Source organism: Ochotona curzoniae, unplaced genomic scaffold (assembly GCF_017591425.1).
Source record: "Ochotona curzoniae isolate NIBS_2020 unplaced genomic scaffold, NIBS_Ocur_1.0 scaffold_3208, whole genome shotgun sequence".
NCBI lineage: Eukaryota > Metazoa > Chordata > Mammalia > Lagomorpha > Ochotonidae > Ochotona > Ochotona curzoniae.
In genome coordinates this window covers 3,897,841-3,916,194 of record NW_024467106.1, presented here as the reverse complement: position 1 = coordinate 3,916,194, position 18,354 = coordinate 3,897,841, and the positions used below count along the sequence as shown (strand labels likewise).

At 60.1% G+C, this 18,354-nt stretch overlaps 1 protein-coding gene across 1 annotated transcript in view; it reads left to right on the top strand.

Moving 5' to 3' along the window:
* HMCN2 (hemicentin 2) overlaps positions 1 to 18,354 on the top strand; it is a 120,903-nt gene that overhangs the window by 55,149 nt on the left and 47,400 nt on the right. The window contains exons 24-45 of the mRNA XM_041004683.1: positions 738 to 865; positions 1,972 to 2,226; positions 2,819 to 2,905; positions 3,968 to 4,162; positions 5,055 to 5,185; positions 5,410 to 5,536; positions 5,839 to 5,965; positions 6,409 to 6,563; positions 7,530 to 7,808; positions 8,293 to 8,574; positions 8,964 to 9,072; positions 9,268 to 9,437; positions 10,296 to 10,450; positions 10,833 to 10,929; positions 11,349 to 11,444; positions 12,211 to 12,387; positions 13,809 to 13,966; positions 14,495 to 14,618; positions 16,418 to 16,593; positions 17,178 to 17,274; positions 17,379 to 17,498; positions 18,139 to 18,300. Coding sequence (XP_040860617.1) covers positions 738 to 865; positions 1,972 to 2,226; positions 2,819 to 2,905; positions 3,968 to 4,162; positions 5,055 to 5,185; positions 5,410 to 5,536; positions 5,839 to 5,965; positions 6,409 to 6,563; positions 7,530 to 7,808; positions 8,293 to 8,574; positions 8,964 to 9,072; positions 9,268 to 9,437; positions 10,296 to 10,450; positions 10,833 to 10,929; positions 11,349 to 11,444; positions 12,211 to 12,387; positions 13,809 to 13,966; positions 14,495 to 14,618; positions 16,418 to 16,593; positions 17,178 to 17,274; positions 17,379 to 17,498; positions 18,139 to 18,300 — 3,407 coding nt within the window. The remainder of the gene's footprint in view (positions 1 to 737; positions 866 to 1,971; positions 2,227 to 2,818; positions 2,906 to 3,967; positions 4,163 to 5,054; positions 5,186 to 5,409; positions 5,537 to 5,838; positions 5,966 to 6,408; positions 6,564 to 7,529; positions 7,809 to 8,292; positions 8,575 to 8,963; positions 9,073 to 9,267; positions 9,438 to 10,295; positions 10,451 to 10,832; positions 10,930 to 11,348; positions 11,445 to 12,210; positions 12,388 to 13,808; positions 13,967 to 14,494; positions 14,619 to 16,417; positions 16,594 to 17,177; positions 17,275 to 17,378; positions 17,499 to 18,138; positions 18,301 to 18,354) is intronic.

The following is an 18,354-nucleotide window of genomic DNA, read 5'->3' as shown; positions in this document are numbered from 1 at the left end:
AGGCTGGGGACCAGCCCTCAGGGTTCCCCCACCCCTATGCTGGCCCCTGCACTGGGGCTAGCTGGGGCCATTGACCACAGCTGCCCTCCCTGCTTTGTGGGGGCAGGAGGGGATTCCACAGCCAGCACATATGGCTGGTGACATCATGTCTATCAGGGGCCCTGGGGGCCGGCCCAGCTGCAGGAGCCTGGCTGGGGGACCAGGGCCTTGTGGGAGAAGCCAGGGGACTTCGGAAAGGTGGGCGGATGTATGAGGCCATGACGGGGTGGGTGGGGAGGCAGCCACATTGTCCCCCTAGCTTTCTCCAGGCCACTAAAAGGCACTGCAGGCAAAGCTGGGGTGCCCTGGTGCTTGTTTGTGGGGGTCTGAGGACCAAAGGTTTCTCCTTGAAGCCGAGGAGAGGCCTCTCAGATGGTGACAGGCCTGTGGGGTGGACAGAGCAGGCCTCTGTGTGGTTCCATACACAGGAGAAGTGAAACACCTTGCTTAAAGTCATATGTAAGGAAACGTTCAGACTTTGGACTTGAACCCGAGCTGGTGGATTCCTATGTGGACGGGACTTGGCCCAGACCCTGTGGTTTGGGACTTGGAAGCGGGATGGGGCTCAGTCAAGGCCGGCATGGGGTGCTGCTTGAGTCCCAGAAGGCTTGGGGGGGTTGGCACAGGTCGGGTTCTGAAGTCTTTCTATGGGGTGAGGTGGGGTGGGGTCTCTCTACCAGCACCCCTCCCTCTTACAGGCGTGGCCTCCTCCCGTCGGGCTCCCTGCGTCTGGTCCAGACCCAGGCTGGTGACAGTGGCCACTATGAGTGCACAGCAAGTAACCCGGCAGGGTCAGCCTCCCGGCGCTATATCCTCGGGGTGCAAGGTAGGGTTGCTGGCAGGCTCGGGCTCCCCTGGGACCCTGTTTTCTTTTCCCCACAGCTATTCTTTGCCTTCTCTGTGCCCGATTTCCCTTGGGTCCCCAAGCCTCTTCCATCCTGTATACTCTCCCACATCCCCCTCTCCCCACTAGCTCACAACTTCTCTGCCCCTTGCCCCTGCTGGCCAGCAAGGTTCTTTGCACACCTGTGCCGGGCACCCTTGGCTCTGTGCGGTGTGGGATGCGACTCATTTTATTGTGGTCAGCAGGGCTGCGGCGGCTCCTGCTGAGCCCTGGGGTGGGCGTGCGAGAAGGGCAGGCGGGTGGGCAGGTGCCTTCATGCCCCCGGGCAGCCCCAGCCTTGGCCCACACTTAGGCACTTTACTCTAAGCTCCTCCTCCTCAGAAGCAGGGTTGGGGATGACTGCAGGGTGGCCCCTGGGTTCTAGAAATTTCTCTGGAGTCCCCTGGACCTACACTGCGGAGTCCAGTCCTCTGGGGGCCAGGGTGGGTGGTGGCTCCAGCTTTTGTCAGCTGAGGGGCACAAGTGACTCTGGCCTGTTCTGGAAAAGTCTGGTCACCTTTCTGGGCCTCACTTTCCTAACCGGCACAGTGGGCATGGCCTCATCTACCCTGCAGATGCAAGTGGAGTGGGATCCATTGTCTTCCCCGTGGTCCTCGTCGGGGGTAGGAGGAGGCCCGGTCGCTGTGACTCCACTGCCCTGTGTCAGGCACGCTGTGTTAGGGCTGTTCCCATCCCAGCCTTGGTGGCTTTGTGACAGGGGCCGGCTGGAGTAGGGCCCTGCATCCCCCAGCCTCAGTACACCACCTGCTATTGGCACCGAGCTGGAGCATCCAGGGCACCATCTCAGATGGTGGTGGAGACGGATAACCCAGCTACGTGTGGGGAACAAGTGTCAGGGTGAAGGTCAGAGAGTTCTCACACCAGGACATGGGGGCAGTTGGTCAGTCCTCCCTGCATTTAGACCACTCGCTTTACCCACACTGACCCCAGGATGACCTCGCTGCCTGAGCTGTGGTGGGGATCTCGCCCCCCCATCTCTCTCGTGGGCCCTCTCCCCTTGACGCCCACTCCCCGGGACGCCCTGTCAGTGCCCCCTCAGGTGCAGCCGGGCCCTCGGCTCCTCAAGGTACTGGCTGGAGAAGCCCTGGACCTGAACTGCATGGCCGAGGGCCAGCCAGAGCCCCGGCTGAGCTGGTTCAAGGACGGCGTGAGCCTGCAGGGCAGGGGGCCCGAGGGCTCTGTCCAGTTTGCAGCCGTAGAGGCCTCGGACGCCGGGCGGTACCGCTGTGAGGCCTCCAACAGCGCCGGGGCGGATGCGTGGGAGCTGGAGCTGAGGGTGTTAGGTGAGTCTCCCAGTGCTGGGCTCTGTGGGGTTCAGGCTCTCTGCCCCTTCCTTCCTGCGCACAGCCATGGTGCTGTCTGGGACTTCCCGGGAGCTCTGATGGAGAGGTCCTCAAACACTCCACCTGTGCCCCAGCCACCTAGGATGGCACCTCTGGTCCCTAAGTATCTGCGCGACAGAGGCTGGGGACAGTCATGCAGCATGCCTTTGGTCAGGGTCAGCACTCCCACTTGCTGGGGGCTGGGCAAATGTGGTCTCCTCCTCCTCCTTTCTGACCCTCACTGGTTTTCACCTGCACAAGAGAATGTGCCACATAGAAAGTTCTGGAGCTTTGGCATTTTTCCCTATTGAGAACTGAAAATAAGCTTGCCAAGCTGCTGCTACTGGGAGTGGTACGGGGTGGTAGGACGGGACTCCGCCCAGGGCCTGTGTTTGAGGGCACCACTCAGCCTTCTGAACAGGTCGTGGCTGCTCTGAGGGACTACCCAATCTGTGCTCTCTGGGAGACCGAGGGCTAGAATATTCTGGAAGGGGATGTCCTGGCCCTGGGTCCCCAGGGAGGGTGTCAGTGTAGTCATGCTGCTTCCTTCTAGAGCCACCATCCTGGGATGCCGGGGAGACGCAGGACCTGTTGGAGCGAGTGGCAGGAGAGAATGCCAGCCTGCCATGCCCGGCCAGAGGTGAGGCTGGGCCGGGGAGGACGCCCTTGCGTCATGGGATGGGCCTCAGCGTTAGCCCAGAGGGTGTAAGTGGCTTGATGTGATTCACAGAGCTGGTCTGGTTTGACCCCAGCCCTGGCTGCCCAGGAGGCCCCAAGACCCTCGGCATGTGGCAGTGTGACCAGAGCGGGTTCCCCAGGCCCTGGTCACAGCCTGGAGAGCTGCCTGTGTCACAGCTGCTTCTCCCGGGGCAGGCGTAGTGGAACTCGTGGCCAGGATCAGATAGGTGGGGCTCGGGTTCCTTGGAGCTGCCCACCTGCAGTGCTTCCTGTTCTTGCCCGTGGCTGTGGCGCCATCTTGTGTCGGTCTCTGGTAGCAGCAAGAGGCTGGCCCTCAGATTTCCTCTCCCGTAGACTTGCAGTCAGCGATCCTTGACGAGTTAAGGTCTGCACACTACAAATAGTTCCCGAATGGATGGTACAGCTCTGCTCCCGACCCACTGCTGCCAGCCCTGGCAGTGGGAGGGCAGGGGTGAGGTTCTAAGGGCAGCCAGGGGCTGGGAGGGGTGTGCTGGGGAGGTGTGTGCAGGAGCTTGCTGTGCTGTGTGTGAGCTGTGCATGTGTGTGTCATGGTGTGTGTCTGTCTATGCCATGCTCTGTGCATGGTGACAGTCTGATGGCAGAGGACGCTGGGTTGGGGCAGGTCCCACACCAGCTGCCCTGTGAAGGGGGAACTGGCTGCCCTGATCTGATGGCTCAGTGCAGGAGCTGGGTGCCAAGTGTGCTGTTTCCCTTAGCACCTGCTGTACGCCAGGCCCAGTGCTGGGCTGCTGAGCCAAAGACCTGGCTCAGGGGGGAGGCAGCGGCAGACCAAAGAAACCACAGTGAGGCTAGGGAGCTGGAGGGGCAGCGCAGAGTGGAAGTAGGGGTGGGGACTCCCCAAGAAGCGGGAAGCCAGGAAGTGTGTGCCCTGGGGTCCCAGGTGCCCTGCAGTGGGGAGTCACATGGGCACCTGCAGCTCTGAGGGTGCCGGGGTGTCCAAATATCAGGGTGTTTGATGCTGATGGCTCTCCACACCCCCCAGGGACACCCCAGCCACAGGTCACATGGCGGAAGGGGCCGTCCTTGGAGCCCCTGGATGACCGGCCAGGCGTGGAGGTGTTGCCTGAAGGTTCTTTGTTCCTGGCCTCTGTCTCGCCCAGTGACAGTGGTGATTACGAGTGCCAGGCCACCAACGAGGTGGGCTCTGCGTCCAGGAGAGCCAAACTGGTGGTCTACGGTGAGCAGGGCCCCAGGGCTGGCGGCCGGGAGCTGATGCTTCAGGGGTCCAGAGTCAGGACCATGCCCTGTCTGTCCGGAGGCCCAAAGTGGTGCCAGGGTCTGATGGACGGTAGGGTATCCAGAACTCATGTTGGAGGGGCTGCCAGTTTCTCCAAGATGCCAGGAATGGCAAGGGCATGAGGGTGTTAGGAGAGTTGCAGGCTGCGGGGGGTACCCCACTTCCCCATGGGGCACACATGAAGTCAGTGTAAGAGGCACACCCAGAGCTCACTAAGTGACTGCTCAGGTGGTCCAGCGAGTTTGTTTGAAGCGAGCATGGGGGCAGCAGAGCCCCTCGGCCCATCTCAGGGTCCTTGTCACCTGCAGGGACACCTCTCCACCCCTGCACCCATTGTGCTGTGTGCTGGGTGGTGGTACATAGTCTGCAGATGAATGGCCAGGGTCAGTGTGAATGGTCCCTAATGGCCACCTGCCAAGACCACCCCATTTTCCTGAAATGCCTAGAACACTTGTTGCAAAAGCATGCCCAGACCTGCCTCAGGAAGGTCTGGCTCTGACGCCCGCCCACCCCCCAGGCTGTGCTGTGCTAAGGATGGTGTGGATGTGGGGCAGCCTGCACTGCCCAGTGTCAGAGAATGGGACCAGCCTGGGCATACTGGGAGTGCTGCCCCCAGGGTGAGGCTGCCTGGGCCATTCCCAGGTCTGCAGGGCGCCTCGTGGTTAGGTCAGGGGCTGGGACCCCAGAGATGGCTCCCAGGACAAGTCCTGAGAGTGGGCAGCAGCGGGAGGAGTCGGGGTCTGCACAGGCCCCAGAGATGGGCTCAGGTGTGACCGCACTGTGTGTGACCGCGCAGGAGATGGGACAACATCTCTGCTTCTTGTTCCCCAAGTGCCTCCCAGCATCCGTGAGGACGGACGCCAGGCCAACGTGTCGGGCATGGCTGGACAGTCCCTGATGCTAGAGTGTGATGCCAACGGTTCCCCAGCCCCCGAGATTGTGTGGTTCAAAGATGGGCAGCTGGTGGGTGTCCCTCCTTGGAGTGGACAGGCCAAGCATGGGGGCTGGGGCCTTCTGGGTGGGTACTCCTACTGCATGGTGGGGAAGTAGGGTGGGTTTATCTGAGAAGGCACTAGGCTTCCGGGCAGCAGATAAAGCCTGGGGGGCTGCCTGACAGAGAGCACACGGCACTGTTTGCTCAGTAGACAGCTCCTCACTGTGGATGTTCACTCCCTCCCTCTGTCCAGATGCCCCAGGCAGGCAGCCACCGCCTCCACTTCCCCAAGGTCCAGGAGGCCGATGCTGGCCTCTATACCTGCAGGGCAGAGAACCAGGCTGGCCTTGCCCAGAAAGACTTCCAGCTCCGTGTCCTCGGTGAGTGAGGCCTGCACCCCGCAGCTCCCGTGTGCATGCCTACAGAGAGCGGGGACACAGTGAGGCCCCCCGGTTGACCCAGATCTGGTCCTCATGGAGCCGTGGGGATGGGGCCCAGGAGAGTGGACTTCAGACTATCTTATGATGGAGTCAGTAAGGTGAAAAGGAGCTCAGGGGAGCTTCCCTGGAAGTCAGGTGGCGAAGGCAAGGGTGCGCCAGGCGGGAGACCTGCATGGACTGCTGTGCTCAGTAGGACTTACGGACTGAGACCCCTCTGCCCCCTCCTCTCGCTCCCCTCCCAGTCCCTCCTTCTGTGCTCGGAGCTGGGGCAGCCCAGGAGGTGCTGGGCCTGGCTGGGGAGGATGTGGAGCTGGAGTGTCGAACCTCGGGGGTCCCCACACCCCAAGTGGAGTGGACCAAGGATGGGCAGTGAGTGACCACCAGGAGAATGGCATGGGGCAGGGCCTGGCTGGCTGGGGGAGTCGGGGAAGTTGATAGCCTTGGCATGTGCTTCCCAAAGGAGACCCTTCCCCATGAGACAGTCACTCTCCCTCCCCACCCCTGGCTCCGCCCCACCCTTGGCACCCATTGGTTTGTTTTCTGTCTCTGGAGAAGAAACAATAGATGACCTTTTGGGTCTCGTCCCTGTACTCAGCACTGTATTTTTGGGGTCCTCTCGTGTTGGAGCAGGTGTCAGGATTCTGTGCCGTATGCTGACCACACACTATCCTGTGGTCAGTGGGCACTGGGCTGCTTCCACCCCTGTATGGCTGTGACTGCTCAGCTCGTCCCAAGCTGTGAACCCCAGTCTGCACAGCTTGCCTGACCAGCACCTGGCCCAACTAGCAGCTTTGCCTTGACCACCTCTCTAGGCCTGTCCTCCCCGGAGACCCTCGTGTCCAGCCCCAGGAGGACAGCCAGGTCCTCAGGATCACCAACAGCCACCTGGGTGATGAGGGCCACTACCAGTGTGTGGCCTTCAGCCCAGCCGGCCAGCAGACCAAGGACTTCCAGCTCAGAGTACACTGTGAGCCCCCCAAGCCTCTCCCAGGCCTCCAGCTGCTTACATGGGGTCATCTGCCATTGGGGAGGGAGGGAAAGAGCAGAAACGGGGCCTCTGTGGAACCCCTGGTCCAGACAGCCAAGGCAGGAAGCATCAGTGGACATCGGGCCAGCCTCTCCCCAGTCCCACTTGCCTGCCTCTGCTACCACGTGTGCTGGGTGTCTCTTGACCTGCCTCTCTAAATCAGGCCTTTGCTTCACACTTCAGAAGGCTGTTTGGTCTGTCTGCCGTGGGTGGGAAGACAGGGCCACGGAGCTTTAGCAGAAGAAGGCCAAAGCGCATCACTGCAGATGCTCACAAGTGGGCGGGGGCACCCCCAGCATGCACCTGCTACCTGCTCCAAGCTCTAAAAAAAAGAGGGTGGTGGTGGCAAATGCCGGACCAAGAAAGGGACCAGAGGCGCCAGGCAACACCTTCTGCTGCTCTGGTCAGGGCGGGAGGAGGTGTGGAGGTCAGGACAGGAAGAGGTGTGGTGGTCAAGCTGGAGGAGGTGTGGTGGTCAGGCCGGAGGAGGTGTGGTGGTCAGGGCGGGAGGGGGTGTGGTGGTCAGGGCTGCTCCGTTCCGAGCTGCAGCTGCCCCTCATTTCACAGATGGGGACACTGAGACCCAGAGAGGGGATGGGACCCAGCCCGGGTCATCCAGTGAGTCAGAGGCAGAGTGGGCCTTGAGTCCGGGCCTGGGGCTCGCCCCCTCACTTCCCCCACCCCCTGGGCACCTCCCATTGAGGAGCAAGCCTGCCTTGTCACTCCCACACGTCCACCCACACCCTGAGCCCCGTGCCTTGCCGGCCTCACAGTAGAAGCCTGGGACACGTGCACTGGTGCTTATGGCCCTAGAGCGTGCGCATGCCACTCGGGGGAGGGCACAAGCCACCTCGGGAAGGTTTGGGGGGTGGCTCATGATCAGTGTCACCCCACTGTTCTCCTCAGCACCCCCCTCCATCTGGGGCGCCAATGAGACAGGCCAGGTGGCCGTCATGGAGGGCCGCTCAGCGAGGTTGCTGTGCGAGGCCCGGGGGACGCCCACCCCTGACATCGCCTGGTTCAAGGATGGCGCCCTGCTGGCCCCCAGCGCCGACGTGATCTATAGCAGGGGTGGGCGACAGCTGCAGCTCAGGAGCGTCCAGGCCGCGCATGCAGGGGTGTATACCTGCCAAGCCAGCAACGTTAGGGGCATCACCGAGAAGGCCACCAGGCTGCAGGTTTATGGTGAGTGGAGTCACAGCAGGAGTGGTGAGGGAGTGGGCCAGGGGAAGCCCATTGCAGCCATGGGGCCCTGTGTCTCCGCAGCCCCGACCCCATGATCGCCCCATCAGCTCAAGCTACTTGGGGCACTCCCTAGGGAGAGAGGGAGATGCCCCCTTTTGCTTTGGTGACACATCCTGTTCCCTAGGCCATCCCTGCCTGAGTCAGGCTTGAGTCTTCCCCACCACCTGCTGCCTCTGGCCGGGGAGGGAGCAGGAGAAGCAACCCGGCCCCAGCAGCCCCTTTGCTTTGAGCTCAGCAGATGTTGAGACCTAGAGAGTACAAGCCATGGTTGTATTCGTGGCATGCTTAGAAGGGACCGAAAGAAGACACAAATAGTGCCTTCCCTGGTGGGGGTGGGGTGACAGGGGGTCAGGGAAGACTTCCTAGAAGAGGCAGTTGTCAGCTGCAGGAAGAAAGTCTGAATAGCCCCTTCCTCTTCCCCCAGTGCCCCCGACCATTGAAGGCGCTGTTGGAGAGCCATACGTGGTGAAGGCCGTGGCTGGGAGGCCCCTGGTGCTGGAATGTGTGGCTAGAGGCCACCCACCTCCCAGCCTTTCCTGGCACCACGAAGGGCTGCCTGTGGCTGAGAGCAACGGGACATGGCTGGAGCCAGGGGGCGTGGCACTGCGGCTGGAGAGTCCCGCGGAAGCGTCCGGAGGCCTGTACAGCTGCCTGGCCAGCAGCCCCGCGGGCGAGGCTGTGCTGCAGTACTCCGTGGAGGTGCAGGGTGAGCTGACACCCATACGGCCTGCGGGGAGGGCCCCAGCACCCCTGTCTTGGGGCCAGCGGGGTGAGCCCCAGGATCCAGGGTACCCCAGGCCAGCCATCGGAGTAGGGGATAGGCAGTGAGTAAGCACTCTCTGGTCCCTCACACAGTCCTTGAGCTGTGACTCTGGGGTGTCCCTGGGCGCTGCTGGAGAGAAAACAGGGCATCATGGGCCCTGGTTTGGCTGGATGTTCAAGGTGAGGGGACCCAAGGCGGCCCCTGCCCACGTTGGGGTCACTTTGGAAGGCTTCCTTCTGGGAGAGCCTCCTATGGGGAGATGGGGAGACTTGAAGGGAGGAGTCTGGAGACTTCGATGCCTCCAAACACCTAATGGCGGGTCCTTCCGGCAGTGCCCCCGCAGCTCCTGGTGGCTGAAGGCCTGGGCCAGGTGACCACCATCGTAGGACAGCCCCTAGACCTTCCCTGCCAGGCCTCGGGCTCCCCGATGCCCACCATCCAGTACGTACGGGGCAGTGGAGGGTGGGGAGGGGGAGCCCCACCACCCTGTGTGTATCAGGGCTGGGTGGGTTCAGGAGGGGGAGGAGCTGCAAGAGCCAAGTGGGTGGGTGGGTGTGTCCAGGGTTGCCGCTAGGCCCCGCCTGGCCTGGCCTTCCCTGGTCTCAGGCTGGCCCGTCCCCTCCCTGCCGGCCATAGGTGGCTGCAGAATGGCCGCCCTGCCCAGGAGCTGCCTGGGGTGCAGGTGGCCTCTCAGGGGACCACGCTGCACATCGACCACGTAGAGCTGGGTCACGCAGGCCTCTTCGCCTGCCACGCCACCAATGAGGCAGGCACCGCTGGGGCCGAGGTGGAAGTGTCTGTGCATGGTGAGCAGGCGCCTGGGTTACCTGGGAAGCCAGGGATGGGTGGAACCAGAAGCCAGGCCAGGCCCGGGAACGGCACGGGGCTGGTCCTCTCTGTGGCCTGGCTGTCCCCAGTCCCCAGGGAGAAGTGGGAGAGGATGGATCAGTGGTTTGTCACGCTTGTGGTCTGTCCTACCCAGACCCTGGGCTCTTGCTCTCCTCCCCAGCCCTCTCTTCACACTGATCATGCTCAGTTTTGTTCAGTTCTTTAATTATGGCAGCACAGACCCGCTGTCACCTCCAAGTCTGCATCAGCTGTTTCCTCTTCCGGAACATTCTTCTTCCCGTTCACCTGCTTTGCTGCTCCTTGTTTTGGATTCCATTGTGTTTCTAATCTGCCTGCTCAGCCTTGTGGCCATAGCCTACCACTAACCGTAGTGAGATTGCTTGCCTCTGTATCTCCTGCTGTCCAGTTCTGTGGCCTCTGAGAGGACAGCGTGGTGAACACCTGCTGACTGGGGGCCTAGGACAGTTCTGGGCACAGGGTAGATTCTCAACTCACTTATAGATGGATGGGTGGGTAGATAAATGGGTAGGTTGATGGGTGGGTGGGTAGATAAATGGGTAGGTTGATGGATGGGTAGGCAGGTGGGTAGATAGGTAAGTCAGTGGGTTGATGGATGGAGAACTTTCAAAGGAGAACCTGTTCTACTGACTCTTAGCCTCTAGATCCAGTGCTTAAGGGAGGGGAGGGGAGGGGAAGGGTGATTAGAACGGAAGGAAGCTACTGCTCTCAGCCCTATAAGGCCGCTTCCTAACCCCCCAAACCCTAAGGGGCCTTGTGGCTCTGATCTGGGCCCAACCCGCTTTCCCACTCTCCAGAGCTCCCGACAGTTGACGTCATTGGAGGTGAGAACATCACAGCTCCCTTCCTGCAGCCTGTGACCCTCCAGTGTGTGGGGGCTGGAGTGCCCACTCCAACCCTCCGTTGGTGGAAGGATGGGGTGGTCCTGGCAACCTCGGGGGGAAGCCTGCAGGTACGTACTGGGCCCGGGGCTGACAGGTATCTTGGAGCCCTGAGCAGGGTTTTGGTGGCCTGGGGGCTGGATGGTTATGGAGTTCCATCAGCTGGGGGATGCTCAGCTGGAGTACCGGTGCCAAGAGGGAGGCAGCCTGTGGCCTATGCCAAGTCCCAGGAGTTCCAGCGCTAAGAGGGAGCAAATGGGGAGGTGGGGCGGAGATCAGCGTGACCCTGTAGAGTTGGTGTTGGCCAAATTAATTCCTGTGCCTCACTGGATCTGGCCATGGGGTCAGCGCAGGCTCGGTCACTCACCCCGTCCCGTCATCACTCTGCCCTCCAGCCCTGGGTCCTTTAGTTGCCCTGCTGCAGCACTCACTCTCGCCTCCTGCCCCTGCCAGATTGAGAAAGCAGACCTGCGGGATGAAGGCGTCTACACCTGTGCTGCTACCAACCTGGCTGGGGAGAGCAGGAGGGATGTGGTGCTGAAGGTGTTGGGTAAGGAGGAGGTTGCGGCGTGCAGGGGACCCCTGGGGACTTCTGGGGCTGCTGTGTGTGGCTGTGTGTGCTTAGGAAGCCTAGAGTGTGGCTGTGTGGTTTCCAGCAGCGTCTCCCGGGGCGGGCCCTGCCCCCGGTCATGCCTCCCTGTCCATGTTTTAATTGCACCCCTTTCTCATTGCTGTTTCTGATGCCGAGAGTCTCTTTCCTCTTCCTGTTGCACCTATGAAGCTCTTCCTGGGTGAACCTGTGTTCTTGGCTTTGGTTCCAGGGGTGAACTTCCTGGGTCCTTGTTGCCCAGGATATTTTGGGAGGACTGGGTGGGGTGGAGGTGTGTATAGTGAATGACTAGAATTAGAGCTGCCCAGAGCATCACCCATCCACCCCCCAAACTGTGCCTCTCCTCATCTCCCTTCCAGTGCCCCCCAACATTGAACCAGGCCCACTTAACAAGGCCGTGCTGGAGAACACTTCGGTGACCTTGGAGTGTCTAGCTTCAGGCGTGCCCCCGCCTGGTAAGACCCCTTCCCCTGTCAGCCCCAGTTCCCCATCTCGTGAGGAGGCGGAGCACCCCAGGCCCTGCTCTGCCCGTGGGGGTAGGTTGGTGACGGGGAGAAGCCAGCAGGCCCAAGCTCTTGCTCTCTTCATCCCTTCTCTTTATTCCGAGAAGGCCAAGGCCCAGAGCTTTGTGCTGGCAGCTGAGCCAATGCCATGGGGCTTCTATTGGCATTTGTTAAGTCCCGGGGCTTCCCAGGGCGGGCAGGGGTCAGGCCCTCCAAGGAGTGTCTGCTTGGAGCTGTTTTCAAGAGCAACAGTGAGGAGAAGGGATGTTGGCGTGGGGCTTAGGGAATCCTGAGGAAGGCCTGTCTCCTGCACCTTTGGCCTGGGGGAGTTAGCCCCTCCCCCAAGGTTCCATTGGTAAGTTCTGGAGTGGATCTGACAGGTCTTGAGGAAGCTACTAGCAGTGCCAGTGACCTGTGGCTGCTCTTTGGAGTGACTCCTGTCCTCTAGGTCTGGGGCAGGGGGCAATGGGAGCCGGCCGGACTGGACTGCCCCTTGCCTTGGTTACTGCAGCCTGCACCTGCAGGCTTCCTCACTACTCCTGGTCCTGTCTCAGCACTGGCCCTGTTCACATTGTGCCTCCCCTTGCTAGAGAACTCTGGCTTTTTCCAGAACAGAAGACATGCTGTATGGCTGCTCTGGAAGCTTCTCTTGGCTACCTTCTCTCCCAGCACAGTTTGAGTCTAGTAGGAACCATTGGCATCTCTCTTCCTTCCCCAGATGTCTCCTGGTTCAAGGGCCGCCGGCCAATCTCTGCCTGGCCAGGTGTGACAGTGTCAGCTGACGGGAGAGTTCTCCGCATCGAGCGAACCCGTCTTTCGGATGCTGGGAGCTACCGCTGTGTGGCATCTAATGTGGCAGGCAGCACAGAGCTGCAGTACGGCCTGCGTGTCAATGGTGAGCTGCCTTGGGGGTGCAGGGAGCCTTGGTCACAAAACGCATCTTCCCACTCGTTTGTTAGTCTATCACCCACCCACCCATCTTTCCTCCTGTCTAGCTATCCAGCCATCCAGTCATCCATCTGTTCTTCTATCCATTTGTCACTCATCCAACCATCCATGTACATGTTCATCCTTCCAGCCATATGTGGAAACATCAACTATCCATTGGATCCAGCCATCCAACTATCCATCCATCTAACTATTCATCTATCCATCCATCTAACTATTCATCTATCCATCCATCGATCCATTGATCCATCCATCCATCCATCCATCCATCCATCCATCCATCCACATGTGCAGAATCCAGCTACCTATAAATTGGTGCAGTCATCTGTCCATTCCAATTTCTGTTCACATACTCTCATTCATCTACCTGTCCATCCATCTATCTATCCTTCCAACTGTTGCTGCTTCCATTCATCATTCCACATATGCAAACATCCAACTACTAATGTTTGTTGATTGATCCAATCACATGTCCAGCCCATTATCCTGTTCACCCCTCACCCACTTATCTAGCCCATCTACCTGTCTATCCATCCAACCACCCAACCACTAACCATCGACCTACCCGTGAACCCCCCAGCTCTCTAAATATCCATCTTCTTTCCAACTACACTTACTGAGTGCCTGCTCCAGGGCATACCATGGGCTAGTTACAGTCCTGAATAAGACAGTGGCAGAAGCACTTAGTCTGGGGTCATACTCTAAAATGTGACTTCCTGAAACTGTGCAAGGAGCTAGTAAACAAGAGATACAACCGAGTGCCTCTAACTGGAGTGCTGAGTCAGCCTGGGGAGCCCAGGAGCCATCTTAGATGCTTGTAGCCCTGAGCTGAGACCCCCACTAAGAGACGCGGGGACTTAGAGAGACTGGCAGGGGGCTGGGGGCCTGGAGTTTACAGAAGGAGGTGTGCAGAACACTGCTGGTGGCCGAGTGGGCCATAGGAAAGTGAGGGGCAGCTGCACAGGGGCCTGGGACTCCAGACCTCATGGCTGGTGCCCCCTTCTGGTCACTTCCTGCTCAACAGGGTCTGTCTGTGAGGTTATGGAATCTTCTGAGCTGGGAGGGCCCATGGCCTTCCCTCTCCTCCTCTCCCCGTAATAACTGGTCTCTGGCTGACTCGAGGCTGAAATTCAAGCACTACGTTGGTTGCTTCCTCGCTGGCCCACGCTGGGCAGGCAGCTGTCCCTCTCTGGGCCTCAGTTCCCCAAGCCTCGAGGGAGCAGAGGACAGGAGCAGCCTGTGAAGTGTCAGGATAAGCTGTTCCCACGCCTGGCTCTCTGTATGCTCTGGAGGTCCTCCCCAGTCAGGGGTCTCACCTACTTGACCAGCTGGGGTTCAGCCTATGTCCTGTCCCCTCCCACCCCGCAGTGCCCCCGCGAATCACGCTGCCACCCAGCCTGCCAGGTCCTGTGCTGCTCAACGCCCCTGTGCGGCTGACCTGCGATGCCACAGGTGCCCCCAAACCCACGCTGATGTGGCTGAAGGATGGAAACCCCGTGTCCACTGCAGGGACTCCTGGCCTTCAGGTCAGCTGGGCTGTGTGGCCCTGGCTCACCTCCCAGGCACCTCCTACAGGTGTGCTGGGAGCAGAGGTCAGAGCTTGGGAGCTAAGGGTGAGGGAGAAGCAAGAAATGGCCTAGGAAGGAAGGGAGGGAGGGAGGGGCCTTCTGGGTTCAGTTCAGCCAGGAATGTTATAGCCACATGCAAGTGAGTGAAGGGAAGTGGCAAAAATCCGTTCAGTACTGCATGCCAGTTAATCCAGCATAACCACCACACAATCAATGAAACAATTAATGAGACATTTTTGCATTCTTATTTTTGGTGCCCCCTCAGTGAAATATGTAGTCCATTTCACCCCAAGGCCCATGTCTGTTTGGGCTGGCCACATTGCTCTGTTCACTGGCCCGGTGGAGATGGTGTAGTGTTTTTGGGGACCAGCCAGCAGCAGGTCCCATCCTGGCCAGCTCATGATTTCCCTGCATCATGGGGGAGCTGTGTTGTATTACATTGGACGTTTGACCTAAGTGAGGGGGGGGCTTTCCTTGGTGCCACAGGTCTTCCCTGGAGGCCGAGTCCTCACCTTGGCCAGTGCCCGGACCTCTGACTCTGGCAGTTACTCCTGCGTGGCAGTGAGCGCCGTGGGTGAGGATCGGCGGGACGTCGACCTGCAAGTCCACGGTGAGTGTCAGGAGGGAAGGCCGTGTGGGTTACGGCGGCTACTGCAAGGTGGGGGGCGGAGGGGAGGGGAATTTCCACACCAAGAGAGGGTGGACAGATGGAGGAAGTGTCCTGAGATGATGGCTGTCTTCAGGCAGGAGTCAGGTAGCCTCAGGTCTGTCCCCGAGCAAGGGGACAGCCTGGCCTGGGGGTGGTCCTGCTTGGCTGGGAGCACCATGTTCAGGGGGAGACAAGGAAGGAGCCCCCAGCCAAGAGTCAGGGAGGCCCGGTGCTCTCTCAGGTCAAGCCCCTGTGGATTCTAGGTGGTGGTGCAGTGTGGTGGTTAGGGCCCAGGCTTGCCTATCAGGTCAAGCCCCTGTGGATTCTAGGTGGTGGTGCAGTGTGGTGGTTAGCGCCCAGGCTTGCCTATCAGACACCTGGAGTCTGACTCCCACCTCTGCCACTCCTTGCTCTGTAACAGCTTGTCCACCTGTGACTCTGGGTGGGGGTGATGATGTGCCTCCTGCAAAGTGGTCCTGGGGAGTTGCTAGGTGTGTGACACATGTGGTGGGGGTTTCTGTGGGCTCCGGGAGGAACGAGAAAACTGTGTGAAAGGCAGAGGGCCAGGCTGCCCTTTGCTGGAGTCCCAGTCAGGCAGGCAGGCATCCTGTGCCCACGTGCTCCCCCCGGGTTGTGTGGTCCCGTGGGGAGGGGACATCTCACATTGGTGAAACGGAGGCCAAGGGAAGCTAAATAACATCTCTGAGATGCAAGAGGCAGAACATAGCGTACTCCGACCTGACCGTATGTTCTTTCTACTGTGACTTATTTTAAACTTATTTAAGAAGAAACAAGAAGACAGACAGAGCTCCCATCCACTCATGTACGCCATTGGGCGTACCCATTCATGTCCCTGCAATGGCCAGGGCTGGGCTACGGCTGATGTCAGGACCCAAGAACTCCATCCAGGTCTCCTAGGTGGGAGCCAGGGAGTTGAGTCCTTGAGCCTTCATCCACTGCCTCCCAGGGTGTGCCCTAGCAGGAAGCTGGAAGAATTGAGTTGAACCAAGACACTCCAGTACATGCCGAGGGCTGGCGCCATAACTGGCGTCCTAACTCCTAGGCTAAGTGACTGTCCCCAACCTTGCATTCTTTAATGCCAAGCTGTATACATACGTGTGCATTTGTGCACATGCGTGTGCGTGTGTATATGTCATGTGTGTGGTTCTGGGACCTGCTTTACGCTTTTTTAAAAAACAATAACATTTTTCAAGGGTGAGCCTTGAGCCTAGTGGAATGGTTCCCCCCTTGAGATGGGACACCCACATCCTGTAATAGAGGGCCTGGAATTGAGGTCTGACTGAGCCTCGATGCCAGCGCCCTGCCTGTGCACACCCAGGGGGCAGCAGGTGGCAACAGCTCAAGGACCTGGGTGCTTGCCGCCCACGTAGGAGACGCGGACGAGGTTGCCAGCTTCTGGCTTCGGTATCACTCAGCCTCATGCTGTGGGGGCCTTTAGGAAGTGACCTGACAGGTGGGAGCTTTCCGTCTCTCAAGCAAATAAACACATGTTTTAAAACCTGTTTTTTGAGATAGTGTTTGGCTCCCAAACTCTTCAAGACCAAATTCTGAGATTTCCCCAGCTCCCTGTCCCCACAGCCCCAGTCCTGCGGGCTGGTGCCTGAATCCCCTTTTGAAGCAGGGCTGTGGAAGCAGTGAGGGGTGGGACGAGGTGGGGCCCCCCTTAAAGGCAATTCCTCACCTCTAGTGTCTGTTCCGGCTGCTAGAAGCATGAGATTGACCCTCGCCTCTTCCCGCAGTGCCCCCAAGCATCCTGGGAGAAGAGCTGAACGTGTCGGTTGTGGCTGGTGAGGCGGTGGCGCTGGCATGCCGGAGCCACGCCGTGCCCCCACCAGTGCTGAGCTGGTGGAAGGATGGGCGGCCGCTGGTGCCACGTCCTGGCGTCCGCCTCCTGGAAGATGGCGCCCTGTTGCAGGTGAGCTGGCTCAGGGCCCCGCGTAGAGCAGAGCTGCCATGGGCAGAGCGGGGCCTGTACTATGCCCACAAGCGTTCAGCCCGTGAACTGCAAGCCCTCCCTGGGCCCTTGCCAACAGCCCAGCACCTGCTCCTCCCCTGCTCCTCTGGACCTTTTGATGTGATTATTCCTGATTGAATTCCCTTCAGCTGCCAAAACCCCAGCCCAACCCCTTCCCCACTGTGTCTCAATCTGACCCCAACATCCCTCTGTCTGTCCCCGCTCCACTCTCTCCTCTGGCCTTTGCTCCTGGGACAGGCCAAAGGTGGGCATGGTACTGACCCACTCACGTGGCCACCCCTGCAGGCAGGCCTGGGTTGTTAGAGAGGCCGGCAGAGCCAACCCTGCTGCTGTTCTGTGCCAGGCCCACGGCAGGTGCTGCCTTTTGGAAACTTCTGGTGCTGTGATCAGGCGGGAGGTACTTTTAGCGCCCCATATTCCTGGAGCTCAGCCATGCTAGGGAAAACACGGGGTTCCCGGCTGCTTGACCTGGACAACCCCGTCTCTGTGCCACCCCCAGGAGAGCTGCTTTTTCTCTCGCCCAGGTGGACGCAGCACAGGTCAGGGACGCAGGCCGCTATACCTGTGAGGCTCTGAACCAGGCGGGCCGCTCGCAGAGGCACTACAACCTGAACGTCTGGGGTGAGCTCTCCGGAGACTGCATGGCCCTGCCCAGGGTCCCCTGTCTCGGCCAGGATTGGGGACCCCACTCTATTCTTACCGCCCCCTCCTCTGCTCTGACTCAGTGGCTCCAGCGTTCCCCTCCCGAGAGCCCCACACCCTGACAGTGAGTGAGGGACACCCCGCCAGGCTGTCCTGCGAGTGTCGGGGTGTCCCCTTCCCCAAGATCTCCTGGAGGAAGGATGGTAAGACTCTGCCCTCACGCTGGAGTCCAGCCCAGACAGGTGGGCTCGTGGCCCCAGGGGGGAGGGTGCTGCTTACAGAAGCACCGGGAACACAGCAGTGGGCACAGCACAGCAGCCCCCTTGCTTGAGTAGTCAGACAACCGGCCAGAGTGGGTCAGTGACTCAGCGTAGGTGCCGCTGCTGCTCTGCTCCTTGGCAAGCAGGTGCAGGAGCCAGGTGTGGCTGAACCCTCCCCTCCCACGGTGCTGTCTTGCTGCCAGGTGTTCCCAAGACCGCTTTGTGGGGCAGAGTGCTCGGCCATTCAGCAGCCATCACCGAGACCCAGGCCAGGGGGAGGGGACTCCTTGGGAGATAGTGAGGCAGGGCTCATGCTGGAGGCCCCCAGGGCAGGGTGGGATTCCTGAGGTGCACCTGCAGACAGGTCTGAGATGAGGAAAAGGCAAAGGGTGAAGGTGGGGTGAGGTGGAGTAAGAGCTCAGAGGGTGCCAGGATCAGATGTGCACTCAGGGAAGGCTTCCTGGAGGAGGTGGCTGAACAGGAACTGAAAGGAATGGGTAGGAGGACTCACACTCTGGGTGGAAGGACCTTGAGTCCTTGCAGGGCCCTGGACCAACCAGGGGCTTCTTCTCGCTGCTCCCAGGTCAACCACTGCCAGGGCAGGGGCCTGGTCTCAAGCAGGTGTCTGTCGTGGGGAGGCTGCTGTACCTGGGGCAGGCTCAGCCAGACCAGGAGGGAACCTACACCTGTGAGTGCAGTAACGTGGCCGGGAACAGCAGCCAGAACCTGCGGGTGGAAGTGAACGGTAAGCTGGGCTGGGACCAGAAGGGCAGGCAAGGCAGGGCGGGGCGGGGGGGGG